This window comes from Staurois parvus, unplaced genomic scaffold (assembly GCF_062004578.1).
Source record: "Staurois parvus isolate SC_StPar_1 unplaced genomic scaffold, SC_StPar_1.0 ptg000354l, whole genome shotgun sequence".
NCBI lineage: Eukaryota > Metazoa > Chordata > Amphibia > Anura > Ranidae > Staurois > Staurois parvus.
In genome coordinates this window covers 6,274,551-6,296,264 of record NW_028318150.1, presented here as the reverse complement: position 1 = coordinate 6,296,264, position 21,714 = coordinate 6,274,551, and the positions used below count along the sequence as shown (strand labels likewise).

Below are 21,714 nucleotides of genomic sequence, written 5' to 3'. Positions count from 1 at the left end.
AAAAAAAAAAAAAAAAAAAAAAAAAAAAAAAAAATTCCATAGATGATATTTTAAAAACCTTTACAGGCTACCAGTTTAGAGTTACAGGGGTGGCCTGGAGCTAGAATGATTGCTCTCTGACGTTCTCAACAATGCCTCATATGGGTGGTACAATCGGCGTTTATACATGTGTATATGGGACCAACACATGCACATTTGTATTTGCGTGCAAGCAACCTTTTTTACAGTGTTTGTTTTTTTTTTTTTTTTTTGCTTATTGCTTTCTCATGTGATAACATCCCATGTGATAGCATGAGCTATGACAGGTCCTCTTTATGGAGTGATCTGGGGCCTATAAGAACCCAGATTTATCCTCTGGCCGCCAATGCAGCCGATCAGCCACAGGCCGTTCTGATCGGCTGCTTTCCTGACCTCTAACGGCCAGGTAAACAAAGAACTGAAATTGGAAGTGACGAAATCCTCATCGCTTCCAGTTTGACATCACACAGTGGGGAGAACAACATCATTTCCTCTCACTATGTCCCAGGAACCGGATGTTACCAGTCTCATTCTTCTCAAGCTCCCTGATCGCTTGGGAGCCCGGTAAATGCGGCAGTAGAAAGGGGCTGGGACCCCCTGCCGCTGCCTATAAAAGTAATCCAGCAGCTCCATACCTTTTTTGTAGGAAATAGCTGGCTGAAAAAAATATCTTCAGCAATGACCGAGAGTGGTCGTTGCTACGGTCCAGTGGGTTTCCCCAGTACGTCGCTGGATGGGAAGCACTTAATGAGCTGACTGATTACAAAACTGAAGACATCTGTAAAACTAATTACAGAAAATAGTTAGCAATATTACTATGATCAAAATTCTTAACTTTTCTAGGGGTACCAACAAATCTTGATTGGGCCATTTGAGGATATTTTACTCTATGCCTTAAATCATAAATAAAACAATGCTGCGCTGCAAATTAAATCAAAATAAAATTAAACTGAATTAGAACATAACTGAAATAAAGTGTCCATGAAAATTAGTCCATAAATGTAAAATCCTCAAATAATGATTCAGTGGTATAACTTTTCATAGATACAAATGCTTCTTCACATACTGATATCCCAAAACCATCAGATGACGTGCTATAGATCATACAGGCAGTGTCACCTCAGTGCTCACAGAACTTTCACCTCAGAGCAATACAAATGCGCTTTGTAATACCAAATAGACAACAGGCTCTTCACTTTCCCCATCATAAACCATATGAAAGTGGTCAGACACCTTTTAAGTTTTCAATAAAGTGTCAAGCCAGAACTAGGGACTGGTCCCTGTGAGGAAGTTGGAGATCACAGATTTCTATCCTTAACCTCCCTGGCGGTCTGATTATGTCAATATTTTAGAATGTCAAAGTGGTACTTTGTTTTGCATGTAAATTTGTTGTTTTATATTGTAGGCCTGTAATTGTAAGGATTCATGGTTTGGTTGTGGGAACACAATTTTAATGCTAGCAGCAGCCTTCATTGTTACATATTTTCACATAATTTTGTTTGTTCACTTTCTTTAGGTAGGTAGGTTTTTTTTTTTTTTTTTTGCATTTACTCTGTCTTACTTTGCTCTATACCAGTGGTCGGCAAGCCGCGGCTCGCGAGCCACATGCGGCTCTTTACACACTTTAATGCGGCTCTTCTGTGTGCCGGGCGCCCGCTCCCCTCCCTCCTCTCGGGCGGCCGCCCCAAAAGTCAGGACTCTGCAGCTAGCCCAGCAATGGGCAAACTACGGCCCGGCGGACCTTTTAATCCGGCCCGCGGAGCGTGGCAAACATTGGCTGTCAGGATGTAGGCAGGGCAGCGTGACGAACTCCTCTCCTCTCACAGTCCGCTCTGAAGACCGGAACGGCGCGGGAACACGGCGAGAGGAACGCGCGGAGCAAAGGTAAGTGAATTGACACAATAGGGGGAATGAATTACTATATGGGGGATGAATTACTATAGGGGGGATGAATTACTATAGGGGGAATGAATTACTATATGGGGGATGAATTACTATGGGGGGAATGAATTACTATATGGGGGATGAATTACTATGGGGGAGGAATTACTATATGGGGGAGGAATTACTATATGGGGGATGAATTACTATATGGGGGATGAATTACTATATGGGGGATGTATTTTCAGTTTTAAAAATGTGGCTCTCAAAATAAATTTCAATCGTGGTTTTGGTGAGATTTGGCTCAGTTGAAAAAAAAGGTTGCCCACCACTGCTCTATACCAAGGGTATTCAGATACACATGAGACAATTGCTTCATTTAATCACTTTCCAGTAGGAATGAAGCATGGTTTCAATGAGCTCTAAGGGTAATAAAATACTCCCCCCTTCTGAGTCACCCCTTGTTTCTGCCCCCTACCCACCTCCGAGCACCATTCCTTGGTTTCTCCCTCTACCCAGGTCCCAGTACCGCCCCTTTTATACAGAACCAAGTATAATTTTGTGATGCCAAGTAATTTGTATGAAATATGTTAATAATAACAAGAAAAGCAGTACAATTGATCCCCTGCAACCAGCAACAATAGACCTGCCCAGCAACAAAAGATTCCCCTCCAGCAACAATAGACCCATCTGCAGCAAAATACCCACAAGCAACTATATGTCCCCTCAAGCAACAATAGATCCCTGTCCAGCAATAATAGACCCATCTGCAGCAAAATACCCCTAATCAACTATAGGTCCCCTCCAGCAACAATAGATCCATCTCCAACAAAATAGACCTTCCTGCAGAAAAATACCCCTCAAGCAACAATAGACCCTCACCAGCAACTATGGATTTCCCAGAAATAGTAGACCCCCAGCAGCAACAATAGATATCGCAGCAGCTAGCATCAATAGACCAACAAGCAACAATAGACATCCCCCAGTATCCCTCCCAGCAACAATTGACCTCCCCCAGCAACAACACACCTCCCTGGAGACAATCGATCCTCCAGCAGCCTACAAAACTAGACCCTCCATCACAGCCCAGCACCCCTTGCCATTACATACATTTTTTTTGGTGGAATAGGAACTTCGTTCCCCCTCGTTCCGCTGAGAAAAACCCTGTTCTGGTAGATCACAAGCTTAATAATGGCATGCAATGCCAAGCTGCGGTTTCCAAAGCGCGCAAAATCCTCTCTTGTATTGAAAGAGGTATAGACTCCAGAGAGAGAGATATCATTTTGCTCCTCTACAAATCATTAGTAATACTTCATCTGGAATATGCAGTTCAGTTTTGGGCACCATTTCACAAAAAAAAAAAAAAAAAAGGGGAACTGGAGAAAGTACAGAGAAGGGCAACCAGACTGATAAGAGGCATGGAGGAGATCAGCTATGAGGAAAGATTAGAGGAACTGAATGTATTTTCTCTTGAGAAGAGGAGAGTAACCGCCTCCCCGCCACCCTATAGTAGAAATACTGCTACAGTGCGGCAGGGCTGCGCAAAATCGCGTGTGTGTATATGTATGTATATAGAGATAAAGATAGAGATCTAGATAGATATGTATGTATATGTGATTTGCATTTCCGGGTAGGGGGCACGCCATCCTACCTGCACCGCCATTGGCAACTACAGATGTCAGGTATCAGCTGGAGATCCCCGCCAGCACCTGACAATTGCCGAGTAACACTGACGGGAGAGACCTGTGTGCAAGAATACACAGCAGCATGTTTCCCTAGTCAAACACACACAGCACATTATGTTAAACAGCACACAGTTAACCCTTTGATTGCCCCAGATTACCCCTTCCTGCCGAATGTTTTTAGTACAGTGTCTGTGCTTTTTATTAGCACTGATCACTGTACTAGTGTCATTGGGATGTCAGTGGCAGTTAGTTCCCACCCAGTGTCAGAATGCCCAATGCAGTCCTGCTATAAGTCGCTGATCGCCGCCATTACTAGTATAACAAAATAAAAATAAAAAATCCAGTATATATACCGTCATTAGTAGACGCTATAACTTTCATGTAAACCAATTAATTTACATGCACTGGGATTTTTTTTTTGTAGCAAAGACATGTAGCAAAATCCATTTTGGCCTAAATTTTACATTTTTTTTACTGAATATGATTTATAGCAAAAAGCCAAAAATATGTTTTGTTTTGTTTTTTTCAGAATTGTCAGCCATTTTTTGTTTTATAGAACAAAAAATAAAAAACACAGAGGCAATCAAATACTATGAAGAAAGCTCTATTAGTGGGGGGGGGATGTAAATTTAATTTGGGTGCACGCGCAGTTGTCAAAGTAACCAAGCGCCTTATCGCAAAAAATGACCTTGTCAGGAAGGGTGGTAAATCCACTGGAGGGAATGTGTTAAAGGGGAGTATGATCAACATATATAAAAACATAGTTGGTCCATATAATGAACTTGCTATAGCATTATTCACTTTAAGATCATCAGAAGACATTGTCAGAGGACAAGGGGGCACTTTACATCTGGAGAAAAAGAGATGTAATCTCCAAATATGGAAAGGTTTCTTCACAGTAAAAGAAGTGAACATGTGGAATGGACTCCCTCGAGAGCTGGTTCTGTTCAGCTCAGTGGATTGCTTCAAAAAAGGCCTGGATTGTTTCCTAGATACACATATTATAACTGATAACTAACATCTATAGGCAAATTTGTTCCAGGGAAAATCCGATTGCCTCTTGGGGGATCAGGAAGGAATTTTTTCCCCTGTAGGAGCAAATTGGATCATGCTTTGACTTCCTCTGGATCAACTGTGTGTGTATAGGAATATAACATTTTATTTATTTATTTTTATCTATTTTTATTTTTTTCATGGTTGAACTAGATGGACTTTTTGTCTTTTTTTTTTTTTTTTTTTTCAGCCAGGCTAACTATATAACTGTATAAGATAGTTGCGCAGCATATTTGTGTTCTCTTGCTATGATCGAAGTGTCCTGTTTTTTTTCTATAACAATTTCTTCTGTGTGTGATCCCTGCGTGCATGTGTAATTTCCCATCACAGATGTTCTTCTTAGGTACTTATCTTGACTGCCTGTCTGTACTCTGTGGCATTTTACCCTTAGGGTGATGTCGCATGAGAGCTTTTCCTGTCAGTGATTTTTAATTGGAAATTGCCTCCTAAAAATTCTACACTTAATTTATAATCTCTGCATCATCTCTGTATGGGGGAAACCCTTTGTTACTGTATTATTTGGAAAAGTACTTCTGCTTTGACAGGATGGCAGGCATGGAATTCCTGGCAAGAGGAGCTTTCCTCTGACATTTTCCTGACTAAGACATTTTTCTAAAAGCAGATTTGAGAAGTGGAAATTGATTTGGCTTTGATTTTATTCTGAAAATAAACAATGGACAAATTAATTTATCATTCAATAAGCTATTCACTCTAATTTATACATTTGGTGTCACATTAAAGGGGACCAGGAAAAAATAACCATACTAGCAGTTTTTTTTTTTTTTTTTAGGACCATTGGCTACCTGTCTTTTGCAGTTTGTTCTGCTCTGCTAGAAGATATCTGTTTATATTATTTTTATTCTCTAACTTTTTATGTCTCTCTGCTTATTGTAATTTTGTTTTATCTGATTTTATTTTATTCTTTTTATCTACTGACATTTTAAAGGAAGAGTGCACTTTTCTTTTTCTACTCTACTTCCCAAACATTCATTTTTGAAAATACTTACCTACAGCCCATCTGGAATGTTCAACTCCCCCCACCACGCAGCCTCTGCCCAGATGATTTGGAGCAGAGACTGCTCAGCACCAGGAATGCTGCAAGGGGAAGATATTTAAGGAGTAGGGCTGTTGGTATAGCCCGATACACGCACAACAGAAAACGGCCTACCTTCGGTATGTGTGTGCTGCTGTCTATTCAACAGAACCTGGTCTAACGGCCATGCTGGAAAACCAGCATTCAATCAGCGCATGCTGCCATTGGTGCCCCTGTCAGAATATAATTAAACAATCGGAGAGATCCCCGCATCAACATTTTTTTTTTTTTTTTTTTTTTCTCAACCTGTTGGTTGAATAAAAAAACAAAACTGCATGTATACCCAGCTTAAATGTAGCCTTCTGTGAATGTGTTAGGGTGTTGAAAAGATAAGTGCACTAGTTTAATTTGCAGATTGTTACAGAGATTTGAGTCAAACGCTGGATAGGTTTGAGCCATCTATAGTGTAGCTCAGGGGTCTCCAAACTGTGACAAAGAGTCAGTTTACTGCCCTTCAGATTTTAAAGGGGCCGAACTTTGACCATTGGGAGTAGAAAAGTCCCCAAAGTCAGCAGGAACAAATAATGCCTCTTTGTTTTGTTTCATTGGGAGTAATTGAGCCCCTACATTGGTGTCGGTGGGAGGAATAGTGCCCCATTGTTGTTGCCACTAATCAGATTAGTGCCCCATCATTTTTGCAACTGGGAGGAATGGTGCCCCATAGTTTGTGCCACTGGGAGGAATGGTGCCCCATAGTTTGTGCCACTGGGAGGAATGGTGCCCCATAGTTTGTGCCACTGGGAGGAATGGTGCCCCATAGTTTGTGCCACTGGGAGGAATGGTGCCCCATAGTTTGTGCCACTGGGAGGAATGGTGCCCCATAGTTTGTGCCACTGGGAGGAATGGTGCCCCATAGTTTGTGCCACTGGGAGGAATGGTGCCCCATAGTTTGTGCCACTGGGAGGAATGGTGCCCCATAGTTTGTGCCACTGGGAGGAATGGTGCCCCATCGTTTTTGCCACTGGGAGGAACGGTGCCCCATCGTTTTTGCCACTGGGAGGAACGGTGCCCCATCGTTTTTGCCACTGGGAGGAACGGTGCCCCATCGTTTTTGCCACTGGGAGGAACGGTGCCCCATCGTTTTTGCCACTGGGAGGAACGGTGCCCCATCGTTTTTGCCACTGGGAGGAACGGTGCCCCATCGTTTTTGCCACTGGGAGGAACGGTGCCCCATCGTTTTTGCCACTGGGAGGAACGGTGCCCCATCGTTTTTGCCACTGGGAGGAACGGTGCCCCATCGTTTTTGCCACTGGGAGGAACGGTGCCCCATCGTTTTTGCCACTGGGAGGAACGGTGCCCCATCGTTTTTGCCACTGGGAGGAACGGTGCCCCATCGTTTTTGCCACTGGGAGGAACGGTGCCCCATCGTTTTTGCCACTGGGAGGAACGGTGCCCCATCGTTTTTGCCACTGGGAGGAACGGTGCCCCATCGTTTTTGCCACTGGGAGGAACGGTGCCCCATCGTTTTTGCCACTGGGAGGAACGGTGCCCCATCGTTTTTGCCACTGGGAGGAACGGTGCCCCATCGTTTTTGCCACTGGGAGGAACGGTGCCCCATCGTTTTTGCCACTGGGAGGAACGGTGCCCCATCGTTTTTGCCACTGGGAGGAACGGTGCCCCATCGTTTTTGCCACTGGGAGGAACGGTGCCCCATCGTTTTTGCCACTGGGAGGAACGGTGCCCCATCGTTTTTGCCACTGGGAGGAACGGTGCCCCATCGTTTTTGCCACTGGGAGGAACGGTGCCCCATCGTTTTTGCCACTGGGAGGAACGGTGCCCCATCGTTTTTGCCACTGGGAGGAACGGTGCCCCATCGTTTTTGCCACTGGGAGGAACGGTGCCCCATCGTTTTTGCCACTGGGAGGAACGGTGCCCCATCGTTTTTGCCACTGGGAGGAACGGTGCCCCATCGTTTTTGCCACTGGGAGGAACGGTGCCCCATCGTTTTTGCCACTGGGAGGAACGGTGCCCCATCGTTTTTGCCACTGGGAGGAACGGTGCCCCATCGTTTTTGCCACTGGGAGGAACGGTGCCCCATCGTTTTTGCCACTGGGAGGAACGGTGCCCCATCGTTTTTGCCACTGGGAGGAACGGTGCCCCATCGTTTTTGCCACTGGGAGGAACGGTGCCCCATCGTTTTTGCCACTGGGAGGAACGGTGCCCCATCGTTTTTGCCACTGGGAGGAACGGTGCCCCATCGTTTTTGCCACTGGGAGGAACGGTGCCCCATCGTTTTTGCCACTGGGAGGAACGGTGCCCCATCGTTTTTGCCACTGGGAGGAACGGTGCCCCATCGTTTTTGCCACTGGGAGGAACGGTGCCCCATCGTTTTTGCCACTGGGAGGAACGGTGCCCCATCGTTTTTGCCACTGGGAGGAACGGTGCCCCATCGTTTTTGCCACTGGGAGGAACGGTGCCCCATCGTTTTTGCCACTGGGAGGAACGGTGCCCCATCGTTTTTGCCACTGGGAGGAACGGTGCCCCATCGTTTTTGCCACTGGGAGGAACGGTGCCCCATCGTTTTTGCCACTGGGAGGAACGGTGCCCCATCGTTTTTGCCACTGGGAGGAACGGTGCCCCATCGTTTTTGCCACTGGGAGGAACGGTGCCCCATCGTTTTTGCCACTGGGAGGAACGGTGCCCCATCGTTTTTGCCACTGGGAGGAACGGTGCCCCATCGTTTTTGCCACTGGTCCACATTGTTTTCATTGGGAGAAATTGTGCCCCATGATTGGTGTCATTGGGAGGAAATAGTGTCCCAAGGGCAAGATAAAAGCAAGCAAAGGGTCTCTTCTGGCCCCTGGGATGCAGTTTGGAGACCACTGGTGTAGCTTCTTGATGTAAAGGGTGCTGAATTGTATCTCCACCTTCTTGCCTACACTCCTGGGAAAAAAAAAGATCTAAACCCTTAAAGCAGAGTCCCAGCGCTGCCATCTTGACTAAAGAAACCGTCAATGAAGCCTTGCGGCTTCACAGTCTGTTTCCTATTGTGCATGCGCAAAGCGTGCTGGGCTTTGTGAATGGGCCACAGTCCTCTGAAACTATCCCAGAGGGTTGCGGGGGACCTGAACTGAGCCAAAAGTGGGAGTGGGTGCCTATCAAAACCAGGTACCTGCTCCCCCCCTTGCCCCCAAAAGGTGCCAAATGTGGCAGCACAAGGGGGGGAGGAGGCAGAAAAGCGGAGCTTCCACTTTTGGGTGGAACTCCTCTTTAATGGACTGTGCGCATGACAAGTAGCATAACAAAATTTAAGAAGACGCCACTCACGTGAGCACAAAATGCTGATCCCAAAAAGCCGATTCTACAAACAGTTGCGGGTCTGGCTCACCACCACATTCGCTATGAAACAAGGAAAAGGATGGACACACACTATGCGGGGATGTCCATATGAATCTTTTATTGCAATTCAACAAATCACAGGAGGTCACAGAATTTCAATAAAAGATATTTATATGGACATCCCTGCATAGTGTACAGCCATCCTATTCCTTGTTTTATGGAGGACGAGTAGCATTGGGTGCATTCAGCATAGTGTTCCAGCCTTTCTTTCTAAAATACCATTCCTTTGATTTAACCAAATATGATTTAGCAACTATCTGTAAATGGTGTACACGTTGCTGGTAATTCCACATTTTATTATTCATGTAATAAGTAGTACAGTCAGCTAAAATGTGCTATACATATATTAATGAGAGAATGTAGGAATGTTTTTCATAATCTAATAGTGATTCTCTGTAATAAACTAATTTGTCAGTGAATGCATACCTTTTTTTTCAGTTCTGATCATTATTCTAAATGTTACTTGTTACAAATGCAAATATTTGCCATAACAAAATATATTTTGAATGCAGTAATTTATGCATATACGTGTGTATGCACAAGTCTAAAATACACCAGTGTATACACGTAAACTGAAACACTGGTAGCTAACAGGAGGGCGAACAGTAATTTTCCATGTGTTTATGCGTACACACATTTACGCACCTGTACAGGTGTATATTCAAAGTCTTTACAGGGCATAACTTGATCTTGCATGTAAATATTACTAATTTATTATGTATGTGTGCAAGAGGCTTTAAAGCCATCATTTTAACGTGTAACATGCCCATAGCGTTGCTTTAGTTTTACAGCACAAAAGAGAGTGCACAATTGTTTCTCATATTTGGAAGTCAAACAATACAGTGTATGTGAACTGTAGCAATAAATATTTTTCATTTGCTCCCTTTTGGTTTGTTAAACATGCCATTGAAAGTGTTTTTATTACACCTGTTCAACATGTGCATCAAGCTAGAGTTTTGTGGGTTGATAACTTCTTGTACTCTCTGCATCTGGACTGTTATTAGCATTGTTCCCTGCTTTCTCTGTGGACTACAAAACACCTCCCCTTGGTATGAAGGAGAGGGAGATATGTCGTCCTAACTTACTCCCTTTCCTTGGGTGACAGTGCTGCTTAGGATGGTTGTCACCCTAGGACAGAGTGAGGTAATGGTAGAGTTATCAGGTTAAAATGAAGGAAGAAAATGAACGCAGTCACCACTGTTAAGGACTGGTAAGCGGCAGTGCGATCAGTTTTTGTTCCTGTGTTTAGATGCGCTTTAATGTCAAGTTTAATTTAAGGCAGACACCGCTTACTTTCAGGTGCATTCATTTTACATGTAGAGGTTGGTTTGAGATCTTCAGAGTCCATTGACAGAGGCATTTGACCACCTCCTAAGCCACATAAACCACCTTTAAGCCATATTTTTGTGTTTCTGTTGTCTTAACTCTGTAGCCCAGGACTGTGGTATAGCTAGATACAGAGGAGATCAAGTAACATCCGTTCCCTGATCTACATTGTGACTAATAAACTTGGAAATTATGAAGATTCCGTCACTTCTGGTTGCTGCTACAGCCTGGCAAGCAGTTAATGCTAATTAGCTGCACTGAAACACAGGGGTGACATTGGGGTCTACTAGACCCCTGATCTCTCCATAAAGAGGACCTGTCACCTGCCTAGTGCCATTTATTGGGTGCTTGTTCGCTTTTATTACTCCATGTGGCATCACCAGGCATGTAAAATTCTTGCACTGACAGTTTCTTGGAGGAAGAAGAGACAGAGTGCTCCCCCCCAGGACTATATCATCTAAGAGCCCTTTCTGTGGGGTGGTGTGGGCTGTTTTGAGAAGGAATGTATGTGTGTAGTGAAGGACACAGAGGCACAGGGATAACTAAAGATATGTAGTCTAGCAGAGGAGAACTGAAGCAGGTCTGACAACACTGCTTTGGAATACACTGCAGCTGTCGTTGCATCGTTGGCCATGAGTTTACTGGATTTCTGACAGAATCCCACAACAATTTTCTGTACTAGCAGTATTCTAAATAGATAAAACATGGGGAAATGTGCATGTATTGCAGAGCCATACTGCATATTTTTTTTTTGTCCATACATTCTTAAATATTTATATATGTTTTTCTTTCAGATGCTGGATGTGTATGATATTCTTCCGTTTGATAATCCAGATGGTGGGGTTTGGAAGCAAGGTTTTGATATAACCTATGATGAACATGATTGGGATAATGAGATTCTTCAGGTCTTTCTTGTGCCTCACTCCCACAATGACCCAGGTAATGTATGAATGTAGGCTTATTCTGAAGAACAGGTAGTCCGAAACTGAAATGTTCACAAGGGGGCTAACCGTTTCCTCCTCATGGGTGCATTATTTCCAGAAAGAAAGGAAGAAAAAAAACTAAATGCCAATAACCTCAAACTTATGTTTTCCTTTTTTTGTGCAATGTTCATTCAAAAGTAGATTGATGACAGGAACTAATTTCTTCTTGTAGATCAAATTGTTACTGCATTTCTGATAGAAAAGATTCACAAAAATTGCAGATTTCCTGGTTTACCTGACCTGGTAATATGTAAACATTTTTGAATCCGGAAACAGAATTTGGTTTGATTTTTACTTTACCATTATTTATTTAAAAAACTTTTTTTTATTGGCTAGGTTATCATCTGCAATGACCTCAAATGTTGTTTTGCTGAATTAACTTTCTAAGTTTTTGCAGCCAAAACATTTTGAAAACACCTGTAGCTTTGGACAAAAAAAAATGTAAAGCTGAACTCCAAGCAAATGGTTTAATATACAGATAAATATTTTTGGAAGCTGTTTTACCTGCCAAAAGGCTTGTATTTCTTCTTTCCCCTTTTTTCCTGAAATTTAAACAGTTCTGCTACACAGCACAGCCCTGCCTAGCAGGGCATAAGACATGATTTTTCCCTGTTTCAGTTATAGTGTCACTAAACACTTGTGTTAAACTCCCCTTAATCCAGCATACAGTGCTACCCGGCAGAAGTTTATTTAAATGCTAAAATGAACATACATACACATACACTTTTATTTCTCGTCTTAAATGTTCTTTCTGTGCACCTTTTTCCTCTTATCTCCACTTTGTGTGTGCAAGTAGCACATGTCCATTGTCATCACATGCATCACCACAGTTGTCACACCACTGCTGTTATATCTTAAGCCTCAGGATCTCCTGGTCACCCACTGCTGGGGGTGGTGACGGGATCTGCGAATTCCCAACAGAGCACAACGATGTAATAGAGGATAGGCATTCTAGGCACCATTGCATTCTTAAACAGACACCACTGTATGCTTACACATGTGGTAACACCAACCTTCAAAGTGAGATTTGGCATGCATACATGCATGCATACCTCCTGGCTCCCCTGCATATTATTTCCAGCAAGCCTGATTCTCAGCACTCTTGTATGCTCGATCCCAGGTTTCCTGCTGCACAGGATAGATACAGGGAGTTGGGAGGTATGTGTGTATTAGTGGCTTCCTTCCAGACCCCCAGATGGAGACCACTGTGGTCCCTGATGCTTGAGCTGCCAGTACCACAGTTGTCAGTGTGGGGAAGCACACCAATCCCAGTCCAGCCTGAAAATCTAAGAGACTGGTGCAGTGCTAGCCCCTTCTTCTTACAACAGAAGTCTTGGTGCCAGCTGTCACCCTGAAGGCTGTGGGAACTGCTGTGTGGGTGGTGAATAAGGCAATGGGCAGTTTACTATGCTTGTCCTGTAGTCCTTGTCAGGATCACACAGAGGAGGGTGGCTACATTCTTGCATACAGTGGGAACATGTAGAGCAAGAGAATCTGTCTTCCTAGAGGAATTTGGAGCTTTCAGATGCATTTTTCTGGTTGTCCGGTTTAAAGGGCACTACCATTAGAAGGGGCACAGATGGATCCAAATGAAGGTATTGAATATGTGTGTGTGTGTATGTATATATTTAATGTAATTTAAGTGACACTTAACAGGTCTTGTCCTTCCCCCAATTTGTGACTGGACAGTGAAAAGTGAAGTAGCAGAGCCTATCTGTCTGGTACCATAACTTCTAATTATGTCATCATGTTCCTTCTTGGCGCATGAACAGTGCAGAACACCTGATTGGCTACTTGCGCTACTACTACTCCCTCAGTCCCTGTTCTGCTGTACATGGGATTGGAAGAGGCTCATACCAAGTCAAATTCAGTCACCTATATAGCTGCATTTTAATACATATACCAATCCGCTATAAGAACATGACCACCCCCTTAGTATTGCATAGGGCCCCATTTTTGCCTCCAAAACAGCCCTGAGACATCCACATGAATGACAGGACCCAGGGTTTCCAAACAGAACATTGCCTCCACTGGCTTCCCGGTGCCATCTTTTTCAGCAACGCACACACCTGGCCATGATGTTAAAGAAAATGTGATTAATCAGAGCAGGCCACCTTCCTTTCCTTTTATGCTCCAATTCTGATGCTTGCTTGGCCATTGTAGACACTTTTGGCTGTAGACATGGGTCAGCATGGGAACTGAAACTTTATCGGTCTGCTGCTGTGCAGCCCCATACACAACAAACTGTGATGCATTGTAAATTCTGACATCTTTCTTTTGAAACCAGCATTAACTTTCTCTGCAGTTCAGCTACAGTAACTCTTCTGTTAAATCTGACCACATGAGACGAGACTTTGCTTCCCACGTCCATCAATGAGCTTGGCTGCCCATAACCCTGTTTCCGGTTTTCTTTCCTTGGACCACTCTTGGTAGGTCCTGAGTACTGCAGCATGGCAACATCCCACAAGAGCTGCTGTTTTGGAGTTCCCCTGACCCAGTCATCTAGCTATTACAATTTGGCCTTTGTCAAAGTTGCTCAAATCCTTATACTTGCTTAATTTTTTTTTTTCAATGCCTCAACTTCAGGGATGACATGTTTGTTTGCTGCCTAATATATCCCACCCACTTTCTGATACCATTGTAATGAAGTAATCAATGTTATTTGCTTTGCCTGTCAGTGGCCATAATGTTTGGCCGATCAGTGTACAATTATGTACTAATGAATAGGGATGCACCAAAATTTCGGTGGCCGAAATGAAAAAAAAAGCACCCATACAGGTGCTGAAAAATCCTCATCGCTGCCGCCACTGGCACCAGCTGTCGCTCGTTAGTTCAGCGTTACTTGAGAAACCATTGATCTTGACACTGGGCATAGAGATGAGTGAAGGAAAGATGGCCGCCACTCTCTATGCCCTTGGAGGATCGGAGCGATGTCATTTCCTTTCTGGCCTTTTTTTTTTTTTTTTTTTTTAAAGCACTAGATCAATGCTTTTTTTCATCCAATGCTTTACATTGCAGAGAAGAGATATGGGGTCTTATTGACCCCATATATCTCCATAAAGAGGACCAGTCACTAATTATTTCTTTCACAAGTAATGCATGCATTTCTTGTGATAAGCATAAAAGTGATTACATTTTTTTTAAAGGAACAGTGCAAAAAAACCGAAAACATTAAATACATTTTTTTTTTTAAATTTAAAGTGCCCCCGTCCCCCCGTGCTCGTATGTAGTGGTGAACGTAGGCCATGCCCACATATGTAAATGCTGTTCAAACCACACATGTGAGGTATCACCAGGAACATTGGAGCAAGGGCGATAATTCTCGCATTAGACCTCCTCTTTAACTACACTGCTAACCTGTAGAAATTTTTAAAACATCACCCATGGAGATTTTTAAGTACCACAGTTTCACGCCATTCCACGAGCGTGCACAATTTTAAAGCGTGGCATGTTGGGTATCTATTTACTCGCCGTAACATCCTCTTTCATATGTTAAAAAAAAATATGGGATATATTGTTTTTTTAATCAAAGGGTATATTTTTCCAAAAAATATATATTCATTCTTAAAAACTGTGCATTTCTGTTTCCATCCAAGTGCATTTTGAATTTTCAGTTTCGGCACTAGAATTTTCATTTCGGTGCACCACTGCTAATGAATATATAGCCACATTCAAGCATAATTATCGCCTTACATATGCAAAAAAATGTGCATTGTATCTGCACTTAGTTTTCGCTTATTCCTTCTACAAATTATCACAAATACCTGTGGAGCCCACCAATGCCAGTCCAGTTAAAGCTGCTTCCTGCAATGGTAAAGATACTTTATTGCTCCTGAATTGTGAGTAGAGTTTCTACTCTTATGTAGACTGTGCCTGTTTGCATTGTAATGGCATGCGAAGATGTTGCAGGTGTTTGGCTATCTACATTCCTAGATTGTAAGCTCCAAGGAGCAGGGCTCTCAAATCCCTCTTGTATTGAACTGTATTGTTGCTGTATTGTCTCCCGTTATATTGTAAAGCGCTGAGCAAACTGTCGGTGCTATATAAATCCTGTATAATAATAATATAATAATAATAATTATCAGGACTAGTTCACTTGTTAGTCATCACTTGGTCACACCTAATTCTGCCCATTGTTTTCTGAATTGGCAGTACTGACTTTCTGGCTGAAACCCCCTCCTTGTGAGCTGCAGTAAAAGCGTGTAGGGATGAATTTGGTCCAGTCAATGAAGAGAAGACATTTTTGTTTACTTTATTATGTGCATCACATAAACTGGATTTGGTAGTGGTTTAGACTGTCATACAGGCATTTTTTTAGTTGTACTAATATTTTTGTATTTTCAGAAGATTAACCACCTCCGCTCCGGAAGATTTTACCCCTTTCATAATCAGGCCATTTTTTCTCATTGTACTCTATTTAAATTGCAATTGCGCGGTCATGCAACGTTGTATACAGATGAAATGTATAATTTTTTTTTTCACACAAATAGATCAGTCTTTTGGTGGTATTTTATCACCACTGGGTTTTTATTTTTTTATATAAACGAAAAAAAACCTGAAAATTTTGGGGAAAAATTTTTTTTTGTTATAAAGCATAGCCAATTAAAAAAACTTATCCAATTTAAAAAAAAAAATCTAATTTCTTCATTAATTTTAGGTCAAAATGTATTCTGCTACATGTCTTTGTTTAAAAAAAAAATCCCAGTAAGTGTATCATTTAGTCTGTAGATAACTGTTGGCATCCGCAAACTATGGGCTATAATATAGTATAGCCGCTATATATATATATATATATATATATATATATATATATATATATATGAAAATCAATCAATCCAGATGTACTGACGGTTGATCTAATTTCTGGAGGTCCTTAAAATACCCAGACACTACAAATACCTCCTCAATTACCCCTTTTTGGAAAGTACAGTAAGAGTCATAGAAAATTTTTTGAAGTTTGTCACAATTTTTTTGGAAAATGAAGAAACTAAATAAATGTTTTTTTTCCGTCACCAGCACAGTACAGCATCATGATATGAATGGTGTGGCTGTGATCAGGCACACTGACTGGTGACAGAATGTTACAAAAAATACCCAATTATTCAATATTTTTTTACAACATAAGTGCATTTAATGCAAGCACCAGAATGGGGAGGTGTGAATGGGCCCTCAATGTTCATTACAGTTCTAATTCTTCCTGTAGTCCTTTTGTAGTATGATATGATTCATGTATGTGGAAATGTTACACAGGTTCGTGATTTGTAAATTCGATTTTGGTAAGCGCAGTTCTCCTTTTCAAGTTTGCTGAAATATTTTCTTGTACACTCTTATTTGCAGTAAGAAGTATAACTTCAAAAGGAACAAACTCTTCTGTACTATGTATTATGTACACAGGTTTTACTCCATATATATAGTCTGTTTTACCATTTGTAGCAGACTTGTACTGCTAATTCAAAATTTAAGAATCTAAACCATTATAGAAGTATTGATGGTCTGCAAGCACTGCAGAGATGGACAACTCAGACTGATGAATAGTGAGAAATGAAGTTGGTTGGGCATAACGTTTGCCATCTTGCTTTGTATTAACTCTCAAAGGAAATGTCTGAAAGCGCAGTATAAACTTTTATGTTAACAAAACTCTCACAAAGTAAATATTTTAAATAACCTATAGTTAGGCGTTAATTGCCTCTAGGTAAATGTTAAAATGATACCAGTAAATATGTATTTGCTGAATCAAAAAATCTATAGTCATGAAAAAATTAATGGAGACCTTTTTTTCTGAAATTGCCAGCTGCCTTGACTGTCATACTGACTGCCTTGCTTCAGTACTTTAATTCACTGATTCTGAACAAGGATGCAAATAAGTATTAAACGTATTTTCCTACTGCTGGCTGAATTAGCCTCATCACCTCTTTTAAAAAAAAAAAAAAAAAAAAAATGCTTCAATTACTTGGATCGAAAGAGGATCCTGAAAGGAATTTCTACACTTAGACTTAATTCCCCCTCCGCATAAACAAACAAGCAAAAAAAAAAAAAACCAAAGCTTATAAATCATGCATGTTAATGACTTTGGTCATTCTAAGCTGGCGTGGTGCTGAAATTAATCCATAGTGAAAAATTAATCCATTGTGGAATTCTTCATCTGAAACTTTCATGAAAATTAGATGACTCACAATGTAAATAAAATAATGTTCCATTATTGTGAAAAAGATAGCTACATGAAGAACACAACCAAAAACTTTTAACTCCTTGAATGAATAAAAAAAATCAAAGAGTTTTTAATTTTTTCCTTTTAAACATTTACGAATGCCTGTCACCAAAATGCTGAAAGTTAAACAAAAATGGCAACCATCCTAATTTCTAACTAGCATGGGAGCTTAAAGCAAGTGATCACTGAAATAGAAGTGTATACTTCAGTGATTTCAGGCTTCCAGGGCCATCGGCCAAGTATAATATGTACATCGCAGGACCAATGTAAAAATATACCATGCCTGGGATTCATCTTTAAGGGCTTATGCACATGGCTGCAACAGAGGACAAAAGGTGGCACTAGCCACCTGCATCATACCAACTTTAGATACTAGTTGGAAACAGTCACCTTCATCCTAGCAATAGAGGATAATAGATGGCAATAGCTGCTTGTGTCCTAGTGGCAACAGCAACCTGTATCCCAACAACAGAGCATGCTAGACAGCATTAGCCACCCGTGTCCTGGCAACTGAGGATGTTAGGTGGCAGTTGTTGCCCTTCTAGAAACTGGGATTGCATGGTGACAGTACCTGCATTTGCCTAGCAGCTGAGGATGCTAGATTACAGTAGCCAACCTAATTCTAGCAGCTATGGATGCTAGCCTATAGTGGCTACTCTAAATAACTTGAACAAAGTGCAAGCAGTGGTGCCACTGTTCCCAGTGCACTGATTGGCTTAGGCCATTAAAATCCATGGGCAATGAAAAACTTGTGACTAAACCACATTTTTAAGTTTTGGTATGCAGCAGTTTTACACTGCTTATGAATTGAATATGAAGTTGTAGGGGTGGTTTTTTGTGTTTTTTTGTTTTTTTTTAGCAAATATAGGGCATTTGTTCGATAATTTGTTTTTAAAAACACCTGAATATATTTTTTGTAATCATTAAAATAGACAAAATTGCAAAAACTTTTTTACTTTAATGTGTAACAAATGTAATTATCCATTAATCCTCACATTTAAAAACCATTTCAGCTTGTCAATTTGCAGTTAAATGAAGATGACAGCCATAAAATTCTTCTGCTTCCGGGGTCTGCACAGTTGTCTGTGTAATCTGTGTCTCTATACATATATGTATCCTAATTTTGTGTACTTTTGATGGGTGGATGTAGGGGAAACTTCTAGGGTGTTTTTTGTTGTATCCTATTTAAACTTTTTTTTTTCGCTTTACAACTATCGTCAGGGGGCTCATAAGATCCCATCAGGCAGTAGGTACTTTTTATGGAGCCATCATAGGTGTATTAGACCCCTGATGCCTCCATTGCTCTAGTCAGTGCAGATCAGTAAGAGTGTCCCATATTTGCAGCCCACATCCAGCCACTGGAACAAGGATTTTGACAGCTGTGATACACAAGTGCTCACTGTGCTGCAGAGATCCCCCAATTTCCTACTGCGAAGTCTTCCTGAATGCTCCCTGGATCTGTGCCATTCTCACAGGAGCAAGGTGAGCTTGGAAATGGAGCCAGGAAAATACTTATAGGGGTGGCCATGAAAGAGTAACCATGCACATACCTAATTATTCACAATGGTTTCACCAAGTATTCAAGTCCTCTTACAGCACTCTATAGCTCCTTTGGAAGGTTTCCATATGACGGTGCTGACCAATCAAAAGCCTTCTAGCCCAAACTGTCATTTAAATCCCCACAGCTTTCCCTGCTCTCCTACAGCTGAAAGTCTGGAGCATCTGCCACCAAGGTATATATCCCCACACACCCTTCTCTCTGTCTCCACTCGTCATGAGATCTCTGCAGGGAGGTTTCCTACACCGCTCCTATGTGAACTCCAGCTATGATCAGTCTGGGTTCACAAATGAGCAGTGAGGAAACTGCATGCCATTTGGACAGGAATAGCATTTGTGTTCAAATTGCATGTTTTTCTTTGTAGTGTAATTTGCGTTTTGGATTGACACAAATCACACCGCAAAGTACCAGTTTCCAGCATTGGGAGTACTCCTCGAAATACTGCTTATTGGCACCGATATTTGTATTGGTACATCTCTAATATGCCCCCCCCCACCTGCAGACTCCCACAGCCACTGGGCCAGGGTTGTGGGGAAGAGTCTGTTGTCCTCATCAACTTGGGTGCCCTCCCTTTCTGGCGAAATACCCTCTCCATGTTGAGGGCATGTGGCCTGTTATGGTGGTCATTTCCTGCTGGTCTGCTAGGTTGCATGCATGGATAATTTTATTAATTTAAAAATTCATTTTATAATTTAGCTTTGCTTCTAAGTTTTTCATTTGGGTGTATTCATTTTTGCAACATGGTCTTAAGTGAATTTGTTAGGAAAAATATTTTTTTGTGTGTTCAAATTAACAAATCTTGTTTGTAATCAATGGCCTGCATTTGTAGGAGTATTTTTTATGTATGGTGACCCATAGAAAATGTTGATTCTGAAAGTAAAGTAAAGGTTTTCTGACAAATCTGTTGGTGTGTACTCATTTATGCTGAGTGCTGTGTGTATGTATGTGTGTGTTTATATATGCATATGTATTTGTGTGTGTGTGTATGTGTGTATGTATGTATATGTATGTATATGTATATATATATATATATATATATATATATATATATATATGTGTATGTATGTATATATATATATATATATATATATATATATATGTATATATATATATATATATGTATGTGTGTGTACAGTTGTGTTCAAAATAATAGCAGTCAGACATCACTAACCTGATCAATCACTGGCAAATAATTTACTAGCAGGTGTAGTAGAGTAATAGAAATCCAACAGACCCAACAATCATGACATGCATGCTGCTAATTCTGTGTAATTGAATCACTAATTGAAAGGGGCATGTTCAAAATAATAGCAGTGTGGAGTTCTATTAGTGAGGTCATTCATTCTTTGAAAGACAGGTGGCAATTATTGCCCTTATTTAAGGAAGGAAGGCAGCAAATGTACGTGCTGGTTACAGTGCATTTCTCTCTGAAATTGTGAGGAAAATGGGTCGTTCCAGACATTGTTCAGAAGAACAGCGTACCTTGATTAAAAAGTTGATTGGAGAGGGGAAAATATATAAAGAAGTGCAGAAAATGATAGGCTGCTCAGCTAAAATGATCGCAAATGCTTTAAAATGGCAACCAAAACCTGAAAGACATGGAAGAAAGCGCAAAACTACCATTCGAATGGATAGAAGAATAGCCAAAATGGCAAGGACTCAGCCAACAATCAGCTCCAGGAAGATCAAAGAAGGTCTAAAGTTACCTGTGAGTACTGTTACAATTAGAAGACGTCTATGTGAAGCCAAGCTATCTGCAAGAAGCCCCCGCAAAGTCCCACTGTTGAAAAAAAGACGTACTGAAGAGGTTACAATTTGCCAAAGAGCACATTGACTGGCCTAAAGAGAAATGGCGCAACATTTTGTGGACTGATGAAAGTAAGATTGTTCTTTTTGGGTCTAGTGGCTGGAGACAGTTTGTCAGACGACCCCCAAACACTGAATTCAAGCCACAGTACACTGTGAAGACAGTGAAGCATGGTTGCGCAATCATCATGATATGGGGATGTTTCTCATACTACGGTGTTGGCCCTATTTATCGCATACCAGGGATCATGGATCAGTTTGAATACATCAGAATACTTGAAGAGGTCATGCTGCTTTATGCCGAAGAGGAAATGCCCTTGAAATGGGTGTTCCAACAAGACAACGACCCCAAACACACCAGTAAATGTGCAACATCTTGGTTCCAGACCAACAAGATTGACGTTTGGAGTGGCCAGCCCAATCCCCGGATCTTAATCCAATAGAAAACTTGTGGGGTGACATCAAAAATGCAGTTTCTGAGGCAAAACCAAGAAATAGAGAAGAACTGTGGAATGTAGTCCAATCATCCTGGGCTGGAATACCTGTTCACAGGTGCCAGAAGTTGGTTGACTCCATGCAACACAGACGTACAGCAGTTCTCAGAAACAGTGCTTATACAACTAAATATTAAGTGATTCAAAGGAAAGCAAAATCTTCAAACATTTTTCAGTTTATATAGTGAATGTTTGAGTTTGTGAAGAATACTAACACTGCTATTTTTTTGAACAGTCTAATACTCACTTTTCTTCAATTATTTTAGAGGA

At 41.5% G+C, this 21,714-nt stretch overlaps 1 protein-coding gene across 1 annotated transcript in view; it reads left to right on the top strand.

Moving 5' to 3' along the window:
* MAN2A1 (mannosidase alpha class 2A member 1) overlaps positions 1–21,714 on the top strand; it is a 167,673-nt gene that overhangs the window by 38,185 nt on the left and 107,774 nt on the right. The window contains exon 3 of the mRNA XM_089684746.1: positions 11,190–11,334. Within this exon, the coding sequence (XP_089540872.1) occupies positions 11,190–11,334 (145 nt within the window). The remainder of the gene's footprint in view (positions 1–11,189; positions 11,335–21,714) is intronic.